Source organism: Penicillium bovifimosum (genome assembly GCF_028826915.1).
Source record: "Penicillium bovifimosum strain IBT 22155 chromosome Unknown utg000006l_segment0_segment0, whole genome shotgun sequence".
In the NCBI taxonomy this organism is placed as follows: domain Eukaryota; kingdom Fungi; phylum Ascomycota; class Eurotiomycetes; order Eurotiales; family Aspergillaceae; genus Penicillium; species Penicillium bovifimosum.
Window position 1 is genome coordinate 2,627,261 of NW_026622715.1, and position 20,532 is coordinate 2,647,792.

At 51.3% G+C, this 20,532-nt stretch overlaps 7 protein-coding genes across 7 annotated transcripts; 4 read left to right on the forward strand and 3 right to left on the reverse strand.

Annotated features, from left to right (window-relative positions):
* Positions 1–603: 603 nt before the first annotated feature.
* Positions 604–1,563, forward strand: N7515_008647 (uncharacterized protein; the record flags this gene model as incomplete). Its single annotated transcript, XM_056669391.1, has 1 exon — positions 604–1,563. The coding sequence occupies one exon, from the start codon at positions 604–606 to the stop codon at positions 1,561–1,563; it is 960 nt and encodes a 319-aa protein (XP_056519221.1).
* Positions 1,564–1,792: 229 nt separating this feature from the next.
* Positions 1,793–2,837, reverse strand: N7515_008648 (uncharacterized protein; the record flags this gene model as incomplete). The annotated part of the gene is made up of 3 exons (XM_056669392.1): positions 1,793–1,906; positions 2,148–2,612; positions 2,754–2,837. 3 exons carry the CDS (start codon positions 2,835–2,837, stop codon positions 1,793–1,795), a joined length of 663 nt encoding a protein of 220 aa, XP_056519222.1.
* A 3,543-nt stretch (positions 2,838–6,380) lies between these two features.
* Positions 6,381–7,119, forward strand: N7515_008649 (uncharacterized protein; the record flags this gene model as incomplete). Its single annotated transcript, XM_056669393.1, has 3 exons — positions 6,381–6,498; positions 6,549–6,707; positions 6,899–7,119. The coding sequence occupies 3 exons, from the start codon at positions 6,381–6,383 to the stop codon at positions 7,117–7,119; spliced, it is 498 nt and encodes a 165-aa protein (XP_056519223.1).
* A 449-nt stretch (positions 7,120–7,568) lies between these two features.
* Positions 7,569–8,713, forward strand: N7515_008650 (3-hydroxyacyl-CoA dehydrogenase family protein; the record flags this gene model as incomplete). The annotated part of the gene is made up of 6 exons (XM_056669394.1): positions 7,569–7,646; positions 7,702–7,887; positions 7,948–8,113; positions 8,168–8,188; positions 8,242–8,368; positions 8,428–8,713. 6 exons carry the CDS (start codon positions 7,569–7,571, stop codon positions 8,711–8,713), a joined length of 864 nt encoding a protein of 287 aa, XP_056519224.1.
* Positions 8,714–9,316: 603 nt separating this feature from the next.
* N7515_008651 (uncharacterized protein) lies at positions 9,317–13,284 on the reverse strand (the record flags this gene model as incomplete). The annotated part of the gene is made up of 2 exons (XM_056669395.1): positions 9,317–10,382; positions 10,433–13,284. The coding sequence occupies 2 exons, from the start codon at positions 13,282–13,284 to the stop codon at positions 9,317–9,319; spliced, it is 3,918 nt and encodes a 1,305-aa protein (XP_056519225.1).
* A 594-nt stretch (positions 13,285–13,878) lies between these two features.
* Positions 13,879–14,093, reverse strand: N7515_008652 (uncharacterized protein; the record flags this gene model as incomplete). The annotated part of the gene is made up of 2 exons (XM_056669396.1): positions 13,879–14,021; positions 14,054–14,093. The coding sequence occupies 2 exons, from the start codon at positions 14,091–14,093 to the stop codon at positions 13,879–13,881; spliced, it is 183 nt and encodes a 60-aa protein (XP_056519226.1).
* A 2,692-nt stretch (positions 14,094–16,785) lies between these two features.
* Positions 16,786–20,285, forward strand: N7515_008653 (LEA domain protein; the record flags this gene model as incomplete). The annotated part of the gene is made up of 2 exons (XM_056669397.1): positions 16,786–19,701; positions 19,761–20,285. The coding sequence occupies 2 exons, from the start codon at positions 16,786–16,788 to the stop codon at positions 20,283–20,285; spliced, it is 3,441 nt and encodes a 1,146-aa protein (XP_056519227.1).
* Between the last annotated feature and the right edge of the window lie 247 nt (positions 20,286–20,532).

Below are 20,532 nucleotides of genomic sequence, written 5' to 3' on the forward strand. Positions count from 1 at the left end.
AAAGCGAATTTTGGGGAGAAGGGTGTTGAGAATTTGACCGGCAGTATGGGTTCAGATTTGGGCACTCAGGTTGTGCTCACTGAGCATACCCTGAGTGCTCACTGAGCAGACCCTGAGTGCTCATCGAGCATAACCTGAGTGCTCACCGAGCATAATCTGAGCATTATTTTGACATTACTAAGCATACCTTGAGTAGCACTGACTAATCACCCTGTGCTGTGAAATACTCAGTGAGCATGACCCTGAGCCCCCTCATAAAGCGGCGGCACCCCGATCGGGAAATGCGCATCCGCGGCCTAAAATCTGGTACATACAGGTACATATTGCGTGCTTCTTTCGGTATCCCCCTGATCTACAACGATCAGAATTTGAAGGCCTGATGGTCCATCGTGGTGTAAGTGAATCAAGGAGATATGAGTAGAATACAAGTATGGAGTGAGGAGTCCATAATAGAAGCTGGGGAAATTGGTGAGGGGAATCAACAAAGAGTGGGTCCATTGCGTAGGGCCCATTTCACTCCAACACCTCCAACACCCCCTTCTCTCCAGGTCTACCAGGTCAATTACCAGGCGCCAGCAAAGAGGCGCCTCCTGATCTCCCACAATGTCAACACCATTATTTCGACGCACACTCCTCCTCACCTTCGACGCGTTCGGCACACTCTTCCACCCACGCGCCCCCATCCCCGAACAATACCTCGCGACCGCCCGCCAATTCGGACTATCGCATCATGCCCTTACACCAGACAATCTCAAATCCGCATTCAAGGATACATATCGCGCGCAAATGCTCCGATACCCGAATTACGGTCGTGCGGACGTTCTCCGCGGCCAGTACGGGGGACCGAGGCAGTGGTGGGCGGAGGTGATCAAGGGGAGCTTCGCGCGTGCCATGACGGAAACTGGGGAGAGTAGTCTTGAGCGACGAAACAGACACAGCGGACATGACGTGGAGCTTCCCGCTGGCATGGTGGAAGCTCTGCTAGATCGGTTTGCTGGTCGTGAGGGGTATACGCTCTTCGACGACGTGTTGCCCTTCTTCTCCAGACTGCGCAAGCTTAAACGGGAACAGAAATGGACTTTTGATAGGATTGTTGTTGGTATCATATCGAATTCGGATGACCGGGTCCCTGCTGTGTTGAAGTCGTTGGGATTGACAGTTGGTGATGTGCGCGCCGACCAGGACAGGTCGAGTGTTGACCTTCCTGGGTTTGAGGAGCGAAGTGTCAGGGGAGTTGGTGTTGCCAACAGCGAAGATCACAATTTAGACCTCGATATTGATATGGTTATTACGAGTTACGAGGCCGGTGAGGAGAAGCCTCATCGCTTGATTTTTGACGTGGCGAGGAGACAGGCTCTACGCGTTGCCCGTCCGTGGTTAGGGAGAAATACCAGATTTATGTCTGTGCATGTTGGTGATGATTTCAAGAAGGATTATGTGGCTGCTAAGGATGCGGGCTGGGAGAGCTACCTGGTTCGGGAGCCTCCACCCACACTCGACTCTGATGTGAGGGATTTCGGTGATCTCCTACAACTCGCCGAGAAGCTCGAGAAGTATTCATGAAAGCATCATTGGCAGATGGCAGTGATGCAGTCCATCACTGTGAGCCATAAGCCACAAGATACCCCCGAGCTTCCCTGTTCTCCGCATACAGAGATCACCTCCCGAATAGGAGTCACTTATCATACGGGAGATTTGATGGACTATAAGTCCATTTCTCTACCTCGAGCACTTCAGCCAGATGCTTTGATTTGGGCTAACTCTCTGCCAGGTCAGCGCGGGCCAGCTTCACTCAAGCGCCGTCAGGCACGCCACTAGAGAATTTGTTGGGCAAGTCGGCTGGAAGGTTCCCCTTTCGCAGCGGCAACCAGCGCGCAATTTTCGGGGCCACCAGGCTTGTGCTGGTCTGGATCGAATTCGTTTTGGTCATGCCTTTGTCTACCACCAAATACCCCTGGCTTTCAGAGCTCATGAGCCCGGTGTTAGCCGTGGAGAACGGAAGATTGCAGCAACCAAAACTATACGCAGCGTGGATATGATCATCATACGAGAGGTGCAGCAGATATAGACGTGAGATACGCAATGAAGAGAAGCAATCTATGTATTTAAAGGAAACTAGAACGCGCTTTGTTTATTCCTGTATACACCTTCGCAGTTCTCTGTCTTTTCGGCCTTTCGGCCCGCTGCTTGAATGAAGCCAGCTTCACCTGCTCAAACCGGGGCTGCTTCCCCATGACATCCCAGTACTCGAGGATCTGGCACCAGTGCCCTCTGGCGAGCGTGGCTTCTCCCTGTGCTTCCATGTCCAGGTTCAGTTTTATTTGAGCCGCGAGATTGGCCCAAATATCTAAGTGCAAGCAGGTATTAGTATAGGGGAGAAGTAACATGGATAACATAGCCAGAATACGTACTTCGGAGAAACCACTTCGCGTCGGGTCCGGAAGCATCGAAATCCAGGTATTTTTCAACCCAGAAAAAGCTGGCAAAAAAGCGTCCTTGTCGAAAGTGCTGTAGAAGTGCTTGGCCAGTAGCTCCCTGTCCCGAAAATCGGCGATATTTGGGCCCGATACGGCGTTGTCCTTGGCTTGGTCCAGCATATTTTGCACTTGTACCTATGAAAAAGATCAGTCAATCTTGCATATAGGAACTACAGGGATAGAGAGGCATACCTTATCGTGTCCATACCCGCATATTGCGCAAGGTGTTACCACACCTGTATGTCAGGCCTCTGGAGAGTGAGGTGTGGATGGCACTTCCAAGGGCTTGTGGACCGGCGTCGGGGGCAGCGTATCGGGGGATTCATCCAGATCCGACAAGGCTTCCAGGAGCGCAGTCATGTCGAATGCGCTGTTGTCTTCAGCCTCTGTCTTGACTCTTGTCGGCGGGGCGATCGTGTGTGAACAGTTGCTCAACTTGCGCCTTGGCGGCTAGCCCCCTGGCACTAATGCATTGCGAGTCTGGGTCTGCATTCGTGTCTTCTCGCAACGGTGTATCCACCTCCTTCGGGCCCAGGTGCACTCATGTACCACGTTCTCTGGGTCTCTGTTATGCCGTAACCCCAAGCACTCGATGACGTGAGTCGTTTGTTGTTATGCCGGTCGCTTGTAGTTTCCGAGCCCAATATAAGTAGGGATTTGTGTCATTGAGGGGAACAGTCGAAGTGGTCACCGTATGCGCAGCGAGCTCTGTGCCTTTGAAATGACAGTGATGGGTTTATAAGAGCCGAGGAGGTGAGTGACCATCCTGTTTCTCCGTTGAGTGATAGTGATGAATCAGTGTATAAGTGGCAACGAGGTCATTGACTGAGATTGGTCGTATGTAACTTCGCGACGAGTTTGTTTGATAATAACCTACGACCCGAGATCGGGAACTGTCGTATGACGTGTGCGGGTCTGGACCTTGTCGCCGTTCTTGCGGCGGCTCGTCTCGTTTGCATGACGGTCTGCGTTAATACCGTCGATCATTCCTTCCATCAGCCCCAGTTGAATAAAGTGGCCTCGGATGCGAGTATTGGAGAGAGAAGTGGAAGGAGAAAGACTGGAAGCAGGAGACGGAGAGCTTTATATGAGAGTCGGTTTCGTCATAGATGATGGGTGAGGCAGATAACTCGGCAGATAACTCAGCACATGAGTATTATGAAGATAGAGAGAAGGGAAAGAAGGAGGAAGAGAAGTGGAAGACGAATAGCTTGATATACACTTCCACGTCTGCAAACGATGCAAATGTGACTAGGCAGCAAACAGCCTGTTTGCTAATACATCATTGATCCCTGTCATATGATGCTCTTTGAAGGAGGAACCTTTCAGATATCTTTTCGGATCATAAGTTCGGATGCGGACACTGACCCCCCAAATTATTTTCGGTTTCGGGCACACCTTGGAGAATCTTTTCGGTTTTCGAGTGACCAAAAACCTTATTCGTGCCCACCCCTAGTTTGTTGCCAGTGGCCACGTCTAATAATTACTGGTAAGTGGTAACGACCATCATACGGTCATACGGTCATACGGTCATACCAATTTAGAAGGTAGATTGGGGATTCCCCTGAGCAAGGCGGTGGAGTTTCCTATCCACCGCCTGCTTCTTCCAGCGACGCTGACTTGGCCTTTTGGCAATCCGATTAGGTTTAGCGCGCCAAAGATCTGGCAGAACGTTTGATCATCAGATAAGATTTAAGGTTAAAGCTTAAACTAACGACTACTAGTTATTAGTACCTATTACTAGTAAAGTTGACTCGAACTGGCAACGACCAGTGGTCACTAGTAGTAAGTATATGACATATCATCTAATCTTAACGGCTCCCTCGCTTATAAATGAGAAATACTTCATGCATTATAACCAACAAGAGAGTCGGCTAATGCTATCATTTTCAGAAAAGTATAACCAATTGCTTAATTTGCTTTTAGTAGTGCTTGGACCCTGATGGTTAGTAATTACTACTAGCTACCAGAGTACCATGTAGGCTAGTCACACTAGAAGGTATACTAAGCAGCATGTGGACTTGTTCTTCAACCAAATGGAATTGTATTCGTGTCTGTCTATCTTGTAACTATTCACGGGGATGTACCCCTCTGTATACTTCGCCCTCCACGCCTCCCTGTAGTCTTTACGCATGGGATCACATTCTTGAGAGCCTCAGGAAAGAGAGGGGAAGAGAGTTTATCTCTGCCGAGGGCCGGTCTTTGTCGGACATCCGACTCCGCGGAGCCAATATTAGCGTAGAGCTGATAGCGGAAGAATCATATGTAATTCTTCACAATAGGTACTGGGCAGTAACTGACTTCGTTTGTACTTCCGGCTTCACCTACATATGATAGGTACTAGTATGCATTATACTAAGCCGATTCTTGATAGTACGAGAGATAGGTTGATAACTTATCCAGCCTGCCATCCGAAACGTAGATATTCAAATTCCAGTATTTAGTTAGCCTTCCGAAACATAACCTACCAACTAACTACATATTATCTCCATCTAGTATCTCCGTACCCGGCTCCCAATGGAATCAGCTGCGCCCACTGGCTTCGTACAGATACTAAGTACCGGATCGCGGCCTGTAGACCAATGCTCATATGCACGAACTCATAGCTCTATATACACCGCTCCAAATAGAGACTTGGTGTCACCAATCAACCGAGAATCTGGATCCTTAGCGTCAAACGCTATTCCCATAAGATAGGTGTGGGTCAATTTCAACCAGCTGGTGGCGACACCAAGGGTAGATAGGTGGTGCGGGGTATTGATCCAGAACGGAAAAGCCGTGGTAAAAGCAGTTGTTTGCTCTGAGACCTGGATCTTGATTGGTCAGGCCCGAAATTGGTCATGCACCTTCGGGCCTGACCTTCCCGTCGTCGTCAGCCTCCCCTTTTGATCCTTTAAATAGTTTTCTCTCTCAGTCATTCTTCATAATTCTTCTCTATTTCTTCTTCCCTCTCGTCACCATCACTTCCACTAGGTAAGGCCGGTCCCCTCTAATTCTCGCTAATTTTTCATCATTTCTCTATCAGTTCCAGGCTTCTAGCATGATGATCAATAGCTGGGTTATCCTGGCATTACTTGGATCATTTCCTGCCCTGATCTAGGCGTCTCTTGGCCAGTGACCCCGGGTACTCCTCGCGATACCTGGGGTTCTCACATTCCCTTCACTTGAGATGTCATATTGCTAACCCGCCGCTTTCTGCCGCAACTATCAGAAAACACATTCTGAATATGCATTGTGTAAGTATTCCATAGTATCCCTTACCAGGCTTTTCTTAGTACTAACCGTCATTTAGGGACGAGAACGTTACTGGGGATTGTATTGTCTCGGGGATTGGCAGATCGGCACCGCTTTGTGAGCATATCCTAACTATATGTTAGTGATTAACAGTGATCACTGATCCGAACTTCTAGCGATACTGTTCACGATTACGGCGAGGACTCTGATATGGAAGACGGAGAATAGAACGTCAAAGATTCCTGGGAGGCCCATGATGATGCTGATGATGCCCAGGCTGTTTCACGGCGAGTCGACTTATCAGGAATGACTACTAGACTAGTAGGCACTAACAAATCAATAGTGCACAGGAGCATGACACCCGGGCGATAAGGGATATAAGTTGTTATTTAAGGGACGGTATCCCGCCAACATCCGCAACAACACCTACATCGGCCTTGAAAAGAAGGCGCCCAGGTATTTATTTCCCTTAACAACTGGTAATGATAGGCTATCACTAATTTCGACTATAGCATCTCCTTCAGCAAATAGCAGAGCAAAGCCAAGCACTGGTAGCTCCGCGCAGCAACAGGACTGGATAGGTATTACGAGTTATCCCTGGTTAAACCGAGCTTTTACTAAGTCTTATTAGGTCATGAGGATTGTATTGTACCGGCAAATCCGACACCAATGGCAGGAGCGGAACTCAAGAGAATCGCCGAAGGAAGTCTGAAATCCAGTGAAAAGCAAGGCCTGGCTAGCTCCGTCCAGCATAATCCGGAGACCCTGAGTGATCCATGTTTTGAGGGTAAGGCCATCTGTATCCAGCCATTTTCGGGAGTAACTAATTATTATTAGGTATTGACCACGTTTGGCACCCACTACCGGTTTCTCCTGGCTTTGCTCGGAGAGCCAAGGCCCCAAGCACCCCCAAAGGAAGCCAGGCCAGTGAAAGGCAAGGCGTGGCTAGCTCCGTCAAGCATGATCCCGAGACCTTAATTGATCTAGACGTTGAGGGTAAGGCCATGTATATCCAGTCATTTCCAGGAGTAACTAATCATCATTAGATATTGACCACGTTATGCAACCACCACGAACGACAGTCACGCCCAGTCATACTCGAAAATCTGGATTGAGACCACACACACCCGATGGTATAGTTATACCTTTTTCTATCCACTACTTCGTATGCTAACTTTGGTCTCTAGTTACCAGTAACATTATCGATCTAACATCGCCACCAAGCTCGGTTGGAAGGCGTACAATGAGCTGTGACCGGTATCTACCAGGCCAGGCGAAGCCACCCCAGGAGCAGGAGATTGAAAGACTGGAGAGGGAGATGGAGGAACAGCAGCGCGAGTTTCAACAAGCCCAAGCAGCGCGAAGAGAAAAGATCCAGCACTTACAGAAACAGCACGGGGGAAAGTAAAAATAGTTACCTTGGAGTCTGGACTAGTTAGTGACGGCTGATCGCTCCTAGTGTTCTATTTTTGAAAGACTTGCTAGATACAAATACAATATGACATGACTGAAATCTGAATGAAGCCCTTTGAGCGTTTGACCGAGTTGCAATTATCAAAGCTACTAGTAGTGACTATGTAGAACTGCCAGGCCCACCGCAGACTACCTCGGACCTCCTCTCGACCAATCACCATCCATGCACCCCGCATATCGGCAAAGTCCCCCCGGCCTCGGATGCAAATGCGCTTCGAATCCCGGGGCGCGTTTAGGACAACAATGAACAACTACTAGTTGCTTTTTACTGGATATTGAATTATTGATATTCAAGCGATCACCCGCCAATCCTGTCTATCGACCCAAAATATTCATCACAGCAAACCAAAACCCGGTAGGACCCACTCTGCTCCGACATCCAACATGGAAGGCATACAGAAACCCCAGGGATCAGTCGTGATCCTCGGAGCAGGTACTCAAGGTAGACGTCTAGCGTATATGGTAAGTAATGTCTCCCAACCATAACACACATATCATCATTAATAGCTCGCCAAAGTGGTCCAGCCGAGGCGGCATCGTTCGTCTGGTAGATCTCCAAGAGCAACAGCTGCAAGATGGTCTGAAGTACGTTGACCAATTGCGTGCGGAGACCAAAGATCACGACGGCGACTGGGGGAAGATTGAGACATCCGATCCTTCTTCTTTGGAGTCTACGCTGAAGGATGCTTGGCTTGTTGTTGAGGTATGGATACAACTAAATTCCTCGTTACCAAGGTCATTCTGTTGATATGAAGGGAATTAGTGTGTCCCGGAGAACCTGAAGTTGAAGCAGAAGATTGTCACTCAGCTTGATGAGCTTGCTCCAGAAGGTACCATCATCGCCTCGAATTCGAGTAGCTACGGCGTCTTTGAGATCATTGAGGGGTTGAGCTTGAAGCATGGCGAAAGAGTTATGAGCGCACATTGCTGTAAGTGGCCTACTGCATGTTGTTTGATGTACTCTGCTAATATCTTCATCCCAGACTGGCCACCAGAGACATCAGGTACCGCTTATTGCCACCTCTATCTTGTCGTTCCATACTAACTCGACATCCAGCAATCGAAATCATGGGCCACAAAGACAGCGACCCCAAATTGATCAAACTCATGCTATCGCAATGCAAGGAACACGGGTTCTCCCCGTTTCACGTTAAGAAAGACTCTATCGGCTACATATACAACCGGTAAGCCATCACCGGCTCCTCGTCTTTTCCCTGAACAACCAAGCTGACCCTGATTCAAGCATCTGGGCTGCTATCAAGCGAGAGGCACTCCTAACATTGTCCGAGGGTGTCGCAACGCCCAGCGAGATCGACGCTATCTTCAAAGACGTCTTGAAGACACCCAAGGGACCATGTGAGCAGATGGATGTTGTTGGCTTGGACGTGGTGCTGGATATTGAGAATCACTATGCTGAGTCGCGGGCTGGGATTCCTACGGAACCGCGGGATTATGTTCGCGAGATGATTCGGGATGGGAAGTTGGGTGTTAAGAATGGCGCTGGGTTTTATGATTATGAGCAGAAGTAGATAGTCTGGACCTAGTCGTGTATATCGGAATAATGTGTAGGTCATACAGCCATACCTAGTCGCTGTGCTCTATACATTAGCCTATAGGTACATAAAACTAGCATCTTCGTCATGAGTGTGAGTGTGAAGTGACCTGCCTTGCCGGATTATGGCCTCCAGCCCATATGGCAACAGCGACTGGTACTTGAGCGCAATAACGGAGAACCTTGGCATCACCAGCGAATCAGCGTTCTGATCCACCTGGTCCACCAGCATCATTGGTCTAGTGGTAGAATTCGTCGTTGCCATCGACGAGGCCCGTGTTCGATTCACGGATGATGCACATCTTTTTGTCGAGTCTTTTTATATGAGTAACCAGTGAGTGAGTAGTTGGAAAGCGTATTGCATAGAACAAAAGGACTAAAGTGCGACAACCAGGCGCAACAGACAACCTACACTTGGTCTAACACGCAGGAACATACATTGTTGACACTCAATTGAACACTATGAATCACACCATAACAAGGCCCTGAAAATATGACCTACATACAATAACCCATCACATCACCCAAAACAATAACTCCAGGCCACGCACCATAACTCCAATGCACCGCATACCAATCCCTAATCCCACTGCCCCTTATCCAAAGCCGTCAGCCCACCACCAGTATGTTTCCCAAGCAACTTAGCAATATTCGATCCCCCACCTCTCTCCTTAATCCTCAACTCCTTCTCGCGCTCCCTCTCTCTGGCAGCCGTATAAGAATTAACCGCACCGCCCTTCTTCGGCCCGGAAGCCGCAGCCTTCGAAACACGACTAGAACTCGAACTCGCGGAAGAAGAGGATCCAGACGTAACGCGGCGCAGAAGCTGTGGAGGCCGGAACCCGATGGGTCCTTCTCCGCCGCTGCCGCTGTAGAAAGCGAGTTTGGAGTTTGCGGAGGTGGTTGACGTTGTTGCTGAGTTGGAGGAGGCTTGTCGGAGGAGGGCGAGGCGGTCGACCACGACGCCGCGGGTGCGACGTGGGTTTTGGGGTTTGATGAATGTTTCTTGTGGTTGGTCGGTTTCTGTTGCTTCTGCTGAGTGATCGAAGTCTTCGTTGTCTTGATCTTGATCTTGATCTTCGTCTGCGTCTAGTGAGGCGGCTTCTTGGAAGGACTCGTATTCGTGGGTTTCGGTGAGGAAGGAGAGCGTTTCGCGGATTTCAGCTAGGGTTGCTGGTTTCTTGGACATTGCGCTGGCCGGTGTGCGGCGGAGGTGAGGTGGTGGACGATTTGTTGCGTCCTCGGCTGAGGGTTCCAGGGGGCGTTTGCGCTTGTGGAAATCGGAGGCGCTGTTGTGGTCCTCCGTTCCAGTGGCGTCTTGGGAGGCTTCGGCCTGGGAAGTGCCTTCTGATTCCTCTAGGAAATCGATGTTGAAATCATCGTCGAATTCGCGGTCCTCGACGGCGCGGAAGAATGCTGCCTTCTTGGGGTTCTCGGCTAGCTCGCCGACTTTCTCGTCTGCCAGAAGGGCGCGACGCATCTTGGCAAATTCGCGTTGTTTCTGGCGGCGACGGGCTAGGAGCTCGTCGTCTGAGTCGTCGAGGTCGAAGTCGTCGTCTGCATTTTTGCGGCGACGGAGGGCTCCGGTTGTGATGTCTCTCATGAGCTTGGCGACGTCTTTTTCGTCGCGATTACGATCGTGGATACTGTGAACATGTTAGCATTGCGCCGCCAAGGTAGGGGGAATTGAACATACGCGTTGAGTGCGGCGAGTTCTTTCTCGTCGACCACCTCGCCGCTGTTGTCATTGATCATCTGGCGATCGATGGCATTTTCTTCTCCATCGCTCTCGTCGCTGATACCTCCAAGGCCTGCATATTCATCCTCGGATTCCTCGGCAGCTTCATCGACGATATCTTTGGCTTTGCTGGATTTCTTGTCATACCGTGGTGCTGCATTCTTTTTCGAGGCGGCCTTCTTCATGACGTTGAAGGCGTTTGCGTCGACCTCAAAGTCGCCTTCACTATCGCCCTCATCGACCAGAGGGAGTTCAGAGACACGTCCTCGTCGTAGCATCTTGCGCTTGCGGTCAGCGATAGGTGACTGCGATTGGCCTATGAGTACTGTGTCGACAGTGGACGCCGGCGGGGTATCTCTGAACCGTTTCGCAGGGTCGAATGGTGAAAAGACAAAGCCTTCATCCTGTGTCGGGTCGGGGAGCTGAGAGTGAGAGTACTCGGAAAAGGCATATGGTGCGGGCGACTCTGATACTCGGGTCACAGTGCTCTGTGTATAGCCCTCTCGGAAGTCTTTGTCTTGGGGCTGAGGCTGACTGTCTGGAACCAGGACCTCCGATTCCTGCTTCTGAAGTTGGGGTACTGGCCGACCAGGGTCGGGCAGCGAGAAAGGAATAGTGGACGCGGGGGTTCCAAGGCCATTTCCATCCAAAGTAGAGGCGAAGGCTTGAGTAAGACCCAAGGACATATCGCCCGAGGTCCGCATGCCAGGGAATTTGGGTCGTTCCGCCGACTGCGGGACAAGAGTTGGGGCCCTCATGGGCGTGGAGGGTGGCTGTTGTTGATCTTCATCTTCATCTTCGCCATCGCTAACCACTCTGGTTGGCCTTTTGCGTCTCGCGACAGGAACCTCTCCCTCCACGTCCGAAGCAGCAGTCTCACTGTCATCTTCTTCGTCAGCCTCCTGGTCGACCAACCCCCCATCGCCGTTGATGCTGTCGTTTTCGTCATCTTCATCATCTGCATCGTCTTCATCGGCTGCTTCTTTATCCACCTCTTCCTCAGAGCCAGAAAGCTCGTAGTCATTATCCTCATCGTCATCGTCACCGTTGTCCTTCCTAGCAGCTTTCTCCAGTCGGCGGATTTCTTCCGCCTCCTTGCGTGCTTTGTCGACAAGATTCTCCATGTCGTCTTCCATCGCCGCACGCTCCTCAGCGGTCTCAATGACCACGCCCTTAGCTCTGAGCTCTTCAATGCGCTCACGGCGCTCCTTGGCTGCTTGCTGTCGAGCGCGCCGCAACAAATCTGCAGAGAGCTCTGCGGAGTTCATGGATGCTGCTTTTCTGGTGGGAGATGTGAGGTGGGCCAATGCCTTTAGTTTGGTCATGGATGGGTCTTCCTGCATCTGTCTGGTTTTCAGGTTCTCGAATGCTGCGATTCGACGGCATTTTCCAGGGGATGTGACAACCTCAAGATCACTATCTGAGTCATCTGAGTCTCTCTGGTGTGCAGCAACCTCTCTCCTAGAAAGCAGCACGCGGATGGGCGGTTGTGTCAATGGGTGGGAAACCTTCTTTGCCGTCGTGCCTTCAACTTTGTCCTTTGGCGCAGCGGTTGGGTCTTCCTGAGCCGCAGGTTCTTCAGCCAACTCGGCCTTATCCTTGAACACCATGAGGTCTGACGGAAGAGGCAGGGGTTCCATTTCCGCGTCCATGTCCACATCCGCCGCTTCGCCTTGGACATGCTCGGATTCTATAGTCTCTTTGTGAGTTTCTGCATGGCCCGCAAGTGGGGAAGTATGCGGGGTATCTTTTGTATTGGTCCGTAGTTCTCCGTCAGATGAGTTTTGTGAGTTGGCCGCCACGGATGAGCTTCCTGCCGGCTGCTCGGCAGGGGTATCGGGTTGCATGAAGCCAAATCGGGCAAACAAGCTCTGCTTGGTGATCTTCTTCTTTGTCTGAGCCTGGTGAGCCAGCTGCATGTTACGGCTCATGCGCTGAGTCTCCTGCCTCATCTCCTCCATTGCCTTCTTGCTGGCTTTCCGGGGTTGTCGCGCCTTCTGAGATAGCCTGCTGGCAGAGTGCGGGATGTCAGAACCACTCTCCCCGGACCAATGCTCGTTCTCAGCTCTTCTGGCAGCTTTCTTGGCAGCTCGCTTTTCCTTCTCCTCCTTCTCCCGCTCCTCGCGTTCCTTGCGCTTCTGGGCGACAAGTGCCATGAAACGGGGGTTCCCTTTGGGCTTCTCCGTATCAGAATATTCGACAGATTCATGTTGTATGTCCGCGTCGTGATCTGGCTGGCTGGGAGAGGATACGAATAGGGGAGAGTAGGCTCTGGCAGGAGGAGGGGTTTGGCTGGTTCGATCGTTGTATTTGGGAGAGCTGGAGGTGATGTTCTTTTGTCTCCGGCCAGCAGTGGGTAGATCATCGTCACTGGACTCATAGTTCGGTGTAGGTTCGGTTTCGGGTTCAATCTGCTGCGGCTTCTCCGCTTGTGTTCGCTCTGACCGGATAGCCTTTGAGACGCGAGCAAAGGCCGAGTCCTCATCCTTGGACCCAGCCGATGTGACATTACCCTGCAATCTTGCGGCCATTCGGCCTTTTGGTCGAATCATCTCATCCGCACTATCTGAATATTCGGAGTCGTGGGTTGCGCCATTCTCGCGTGTCTCGGCAGTTGGCATCGTGTCACGCCCAAGATTGAGTTTCGAGAGTGCACTTGTCGATTCGGGGATTCTGCAATTGTCTTCTTCTAAATCGCTGTCAAATGCAGCCAGCATGGCCCTGATCTTCTGGCCTGGAGTCATAATGTTCGGCGAAGTGCCGGCGGGCGACGCGGAACGCGTCGAGCGTGGTGTGGATGGTGAGGACATGACGTGGATCGTAAATTAATTGTAGTTACCGGTGGGTATTCGTCATGGCGGGGTGAATTGGACTTGGAGGGTAAATTTTGAGACTTCCAGGACCGGCTTAAGTTGAGGTGGACGCCAGGTGCAAGGGCGCATAGTCCGAACGCGATGCGCGTTCCTCGCGTTGCTGGGCCCCACACGTGACCTTATCTTATCGTGAATTTCTACGGAGTACGGACTACGGATACTCCGTAGTTACACTTACGGAGTATCCAAATTTAAAAACGTGTTGGGTAATGGCACGTGACCACACACATCTCATAACTAGTGTTTTCTTCTGCATTCAACCTCATTCGCTTTTCATGTCTGTACAGTTGACTGAGATTATCTTTGCAAAATTTTCCGCCTGCTTCACAACGTGACAACGCACTGATTTTTCGGGACTTAGCTCAAGCTGACATATTAGCCGATACTGGGATTGCTTGCTGTACATCGTACAACTCGCATTTATCGCAGCGGCTAATTCTGCCACGCTTCGGGGCGTGACAGTATGCCTGGCACCCAGTGTTGTGGACCTGTCGGGCAAGTCTCTTGTTGATGTAGCGCGCTGTGGCGCTTTCATTGAAGACCCTGAATCGAGGGGCGGGGGGTCTCTGTGTCAGTGTGAGCCGCCCGGGACTGTTTCTGGTGGAACTGGCGGATGGAGGCCAGTTCTATAACCCCGTTAACACGCTTCGGTGCCGCGGTGCACTGGGCGTGCCCTGCTTTGTAAGGGCCGTGGCAGTTAGCGCACCTCGGCTGCTTTTGGCATGGCGGTCCGATTGGTCCGTCATGGTTGTCGGCGGTGTCGCCGCATTTATTGCAGCAGCTAATTCTGCCACACTTCGGCTGCAATAAATGCGGCGACACTGTCGACAACCATGACGGCCCAATCGGGCCGCTCTGCCAAAAGCACCGTAGGTGTGCGAACTGTCACGGCCCTTACCAAGCAGGGCACGACCACTGCACCGCGGCGCCTAAGCGCGTGAATGGGGTTATAGAACTGGCCTCCATCCGCCAGTTCTCTTAATTTTAGGGAACATCCAAGAACCGAAAAGCGGCAGGCGCCGCCACAACAGGCCCAGGGCGAAAACCAAAGTACTCCGTGCCAACACAGCAAGGAGATTCGCGTGCCACCTATCGGCACTAGAGCTTGCTTTCGGAGAAAAGTGCGATATAGTCTGCATCCAGGAACCCTGGACTGCACGCACCCCACTAAGGGTGATGGAGTTCTACACGAAAACCTGCCCAAGGTAGGCAGACCTTTTACACCACACCAAAAATAAAAAAAAAGAGCGCGCCTGCACCGAGACACTCTTAAAGGGAGGGAAACCAGCCCGCCGACACAACTCCACGAGAAGCCCACAGGTCGGGGCGAGGAACGTGAGAGACCGCTTTACAGAACGAGTTGCTTTCTGAGGACCGGGGCCGTGTAACTAATGATACTACAGTCCCAGAGAAGTACAGCGTCTCTGAGATGGATGCATCGCTTCTGTAATGTCTAGGAGACGTTGATCTATCCAGCTCAAGACGCAACAGCAGCGGTGGCGAAGAGATCGCGCTAGTTAACTACTACTGTATGGGCACAGCGATAGAAATAGACACGCCGATCGATCCCGATCGCAAAGTCGGAGACCAATGCCACATATTACTATACTTATATCACTAGAGTTTGATATCTTGAAAATGACCAGTACAAAGAGAGACAGGGTGGCTTCCATCCATGTTGAATAGGCAACGACTCAGCTATCTATGCGATGTTACCAATAATTGCTACATTCGGTGCGACATAGCCAAGACAATCTCTGTCACGATGCCAAGCCATTGGGGCAAATCTTGATTTCGGAAGTTGCTAACCGGAGAATTTCCCCATCTAACGGGTGTCGTAGCCGTTACACTAACCTACCACCAACCTGGGGAACTTCATTTTTCGTGCATTATCATAACATACTAGTATTTGGATAGAGAATAAGCTGGAAACATGGTTGACACTGTATGCCTTGAATTCAGCAATGATATCAGAACAATGACTTGTGTGGCTGAACTCTCCACCGAAATAAATTAAAATGATCTCATCCGGCCGAAGTTCCATGGCCTGCGCTCATACCTCTCTCTGACAGGGACTTACCCCGACTGCTATCTGGTTTTGAGAGATATCGATATTGCTGTTACCGATCCTGTTAAATGTATGAAAATGTGGTTGCACGAACATTACGTGGTTCGTGAAAGTGTCATTGGTGTACGACTTTCTCAGGTATACAATATGCTAATTCGGTTCAACAGCCGCCTACAAGATCCAATCCCTCTATGCTCATACGGGAAAATAAACATGCTCTTTAACTTCTTACTATATATTGTTGCACTGTTTATAAACATTGATGTAATGATGATTCGGCTTGCTCCTGGGCTTTGATAGGTAGGGCTGGCGAACCAGCGACTGCCATCTTCCATGCTCAGCCACAGGGAATGGGGGCAAATTGCAGTGGAGACTAATAATGGATAGGTCGCCTATTAATGCCTGATTGATCTCTGATTCGCTCATTGACAGGTCTCCATGCTTGAGATAGCGTGGCTCCGGGGAAGACCCATGGATCGGAACATTCTGACGTCTGACCTGTCCATCACTATGACCATTGATGGGTACACCCTAGACATCGAGGATTCTTCAGGCCAGGAACATGACATAGTCGACTCCAATGTCCACCGGTCCCAGGGCCATGACCCATCACTAGTGCAACGAGAAAAAGGTCTAATGTCTATCCAAAGTAATTGCAAGAAATAGGTCTGAATCTCGGTGCCCCCGAGTGGTACAACCACGACTACCATCAATCTATCCTTGTACAAAGTACTACAAACAAGAAACAGAAGGAGTGCTTCTATATCCCGATTTAGCCACACTCCGCTCCCCATACCAGATCGGATGCTCTGATTCGCCCGCCCAACATACAACCTTCTTTGGATCCACCAATTCTCCACTTGGCAGGCTGTCGAATTGACCCACTTATGATGCTGATGATGCTGGTAACCGCTTCTCAAGCCACTGCACCCGTGCGTTATACATTGTGCCAGATAGATTGACCTATGACGACCCACGATCATGTCCAACGGGTGTACGTGCAGGATTTACAGAAGCAGCTACCTAGGTACCGTTACGGCCCATGACGTAAAATCTACCGGTATACAGACAGCTAGGTGATTGGATCTGGCCGATGATATCAGAATCTTGCACTGTTCATATAAACCCTCGACACTCTGCATGTCCCTGAAACTCATTTTTCTAATTACCGAAACCCTATTATACCACTCAAGCTACAAACTTGTATATCATCATTCAACCCACGCACTGCCAATTTACGAAGTATACGCCGACTACTTTGACGAACACGACTGAACGATACTCAAGTTGCAAATACCCCAGACCTTGAACACACTAGCTCAACCAACAATCACCCAACCCAAACCAAAAACAAAGCAACGAAAAGCACCATGTCTTCAGCCGTCGACAAAGCACCCCCAAAGCTAGGCTCCAAGACCGGGACTCCCTCCAAGGCCCGCAACGGCTCCACCTCTAGCTCAGCCAGCAAGCGCAGCACCACCGACAGCCCTAAGTCGACAAAGAAATCCACTGCCAGCAAACTCTCCAAAAAGGCCCCCGAGCCAATCGAAGACGACGTCGATGAGCAATCCATTCCTGAGACGCCCTCCCCGAAATCAGCCAAGAAGTCCAAATCCGAGCAACGTCGCCCAGCCTCCCCTCCAGACGACGCAGCTTCCCAAGCCCCTTCCGCCGCTGGCTCTGCCGCACCGCTCGGCCGTTCCACCTCTGGTCTATCCGGTAAGGCCAAGGACGTTGCTGGGAAGACGAAGGAGACCGCCGAGCAGGGCGCGGAGACTGTCAAGAATGGTGCTGAGAAGGGCGCAGAGACCGCCAAGGATGCAGCTGAGAACACTGCCGACAAGCTGCCTCTCGATTTGTCTGCCTTGAAGGGTCTGGAGGTCGCTGATGGCGGCAACATTCTCGGACAAGATGGCAACCCGATTGGCCAGGTTGTCGAGGGAGACCCTGAGGACCTTGTCGGCCAAACCGTTGGTGACGATGGAGAGATTCTCGATGAAGAAGGCGATTTGATCGGACGAGTCGATATCCTCCATGATGTCGCCGAGCAAGCTAACGATACCGCGGAGGAAGCGCGGTCTAAGGCTGGTGATGTTGACCTGGAGAATGTTGTCACCGAACTTGCTCAGCTTGATGGACTGCCTGTTTCTGATGGCGGTGTAATTAAGAATGAGGCTGGTCAGGTTGTTGGAAAGATTGTTGAGGGTGACCCTGAAGATCTTATTGGGTTTACACTTAACGATGATGGAGAGGTTGTCGATGAGGATGGCGATGCCATTGGTCGTGCTGAGTTGATTCCTGTTGAGGAGCAGAAGAAGGCGATTGAGGAGGCCACTGGTGATGCGACTGAGGAGGCCAATGGCGCCAAGGATGATGTTGAGGATCAGTACGAGGATGCTCAGGATGACCTCGACGCTGATGAGGCCAAGGGAGCTGTGAATGGTGCTGCTGAGAAAACGAAGGAGGATGTGAATGGAGCTGCTGAGGAAGCGGAGGAGGATGTTTCTGATGCCGAAGGCGCCGTTGACGAGAGCAAGATCAACCTCGAGGACAAAGTCGACGGGGCCAAAGATACTGCAGACGACGCAGCCGGAGACGCCAAAGACACTGCAGACGACGCAGCCGGAGATGTCGAGGATGCTGCTGACGACGCCCAGAAAGAGATCCCTAATCTCGATACCCTCGAGGGTATGGTCTGCAACAAGCGCGGCTACATCATCAATCAAGAGACCAGCAAGCCGGTCGGCGAACTAACTGAAGGTGATCCCAAGAAACTCGCCAAGCTCGGTGCCACCCTCGACGACAAGGGCCAGTTCTGGGACAACCGCGGCAACGTTATCGGCAAGGCCAAGACCCTCCCCATCGAGGAAGACGACGAGGACGAAGGCCCATTCTCCGGACTCGAAGGCCTGGTCGTTGGCGAAGACGGTTTCATTGAAGATGAGGACTCCCGACGAGTCGGCCGTCTCGTCGAAGGCGATGCGAAGAAGTTGAGCGGTCGTGGTGTCGACGAGGATGGTGAAATCCTCGACCGCAAGGGCAACGTTATTGGTCGTGCTGAGCGTCTCGAGGAAGAGGAAGAGGAAGAGGAAGAGGAAGAGGAGGAAGCTGGTCCTGACTGGTCTGCTGTCAATGGTCTCTCCTGCAACAAGGCTGGATATGTCATTGGGCCTGATGGGTATCCGATTGCCCGTGTTGTGGAGGGCAATCCCAAGGAGCTTGTCGGCAAGAAGATTGATGACGGCGAGATCTACGATGGAAAGAAGGTCGTTGGTCGTGTTGAGCTCATTCCTGAGGATGAGCTTGAGAGCAGACCTGAGGGCCCGTTCGCTGGCATGGAGAGCCTGATTGTCACCAAGGATGGATTTGTCGAAGACGAGGATGGGTCCATTGTTGGCAAACTTGTTGAAGGAGAGGCGAAGAAGCTTCGTGGTCGTGCTGTCGACGAGGATGGCGAGATCACCGACAAATACGGCAATGTCAAGGGTCGTGCTGAACCATATGAGCCGCCCGAGGAGGAGGAGCCCGCCGAAGAGGACCTGTCTCTTCTGGAGGGCAAGGTTGTCAACAAGTCTGGCAATGTCGTCGATCCCGCTACCGGTGCTGTCGTTGGACGTGTCGCCGAAGGCGATAAGCGTCTTGCTGGTTGCAAGGTTGACGGCAAGGGCCAGATCTGGGGTGACAACGGCAAGGTTGTCGGACGTGCCGAGCTCATTCCTGGCGGCGAGCAGCAGAAGGCCGAGGGGCCTTTCTACGGCTTTGACAACGCTGTCGTCGGGAAGGATGGTGTTGTTCTCGACGGCGAGAAGACGATCGGTCGTCTGATCGAAGGTGACGCCAAGCGTCTTCTTGGCCGCAAGGTTGATGAGGATGGCGATGTCCTCGACAAGAACGGCAACACCATCGGCAAGGCTGAGCGCTGGGAACCCGAAGAGAAGAAGCGCGACGTCAATCCCATGTCTGGTCGCAAGGTCAACAAGGAGGGCGAAGTTCGCGATGCCGATGGCAATCTCATTGGCAAACTGACTTCCGGCAACCTCGCCACATTGATCGGAAAGCCTGTCGACGACAACGGCTATGTTGTCGACAATGACGGTAACAAGATCGGCGAGTGCACTTTGCTCGAGAACATCCCCGAGCCCGAGGAAGAGGAGGAAGGTCTTACTGCCGAAGAGCAAGAGGCCGCCGACAAGGCCGAGACCGATCGCCAACTCGCCGAGAAGATGATCTCCATCCTCAGCCAGACCCTCGACCGAGTCAAGCCTGTCTGCAAAAAGATCGACGAGGTAAGTCCCAGCCCAACTGAAATCTTTCTTTCAAAGCTCATTGCTAATCCATCTCCTAGGCCTGCGAAAAAGCCGACCGAACCCCCAAGGACGAGCTCGACGAGGAGAAAGTCGTCCAAACCGTCAAGCCTCTCCTCGAAGAAGGCGGCCGCATCCTCCAAGAATGCAACGGCGCAATTCGCGCACTTGATCCTGATGGCCGCATCGCCGCGACCGCTAAGGCCCGCGCTGCCTCCCGCGACGCCACTCCCGAGGAGTACCAGCTTGCCGATCTGATCAAGGAGCTTACTGAGACGGTCGTCAAGTGCATCGACAATGGCAAGAAGCGTATCGAGGACATGCCTCATGCCAAGAAGAAGTTGAACCCCCTCTGGGGTTTGCTTTCTGAGCCGCTGTTCCAGATCATCGCTGCCGTTGGCTTGTTGCTTACTGGTGTGCTCAATCTGGTTGGTCGTCTGCTTGATGGGCTTGGTCTTGGTGGAATTCTGAACAATTTGCTTGGCACTCTTGGATTGAACAAGGTCATTGAGGGACTCGGTCTTGGTAGTGTGACTGAATCTCTCGGACTCGGTGGGAAGAAATGAAAAGTTGCTGAAGTGGTTCTTTTCGAGTTGGCTGCTTGTGGTGCTTTTGTGATTTTTTCTGCTTTGCTATTCTTACCAGCGTTCATATGTTATTTGCTTGTTTCTGTATTGCTTTAATGCTTCTGTATCTAATATGATTGACTTGTTCAAAAGACGAATGAACATGAACTTGGATTTTTCATCTATTTACAAAATATTAATAGTGCCGTAAGTACAGGTATGCTAGACAAAGACGATATTTTCCATG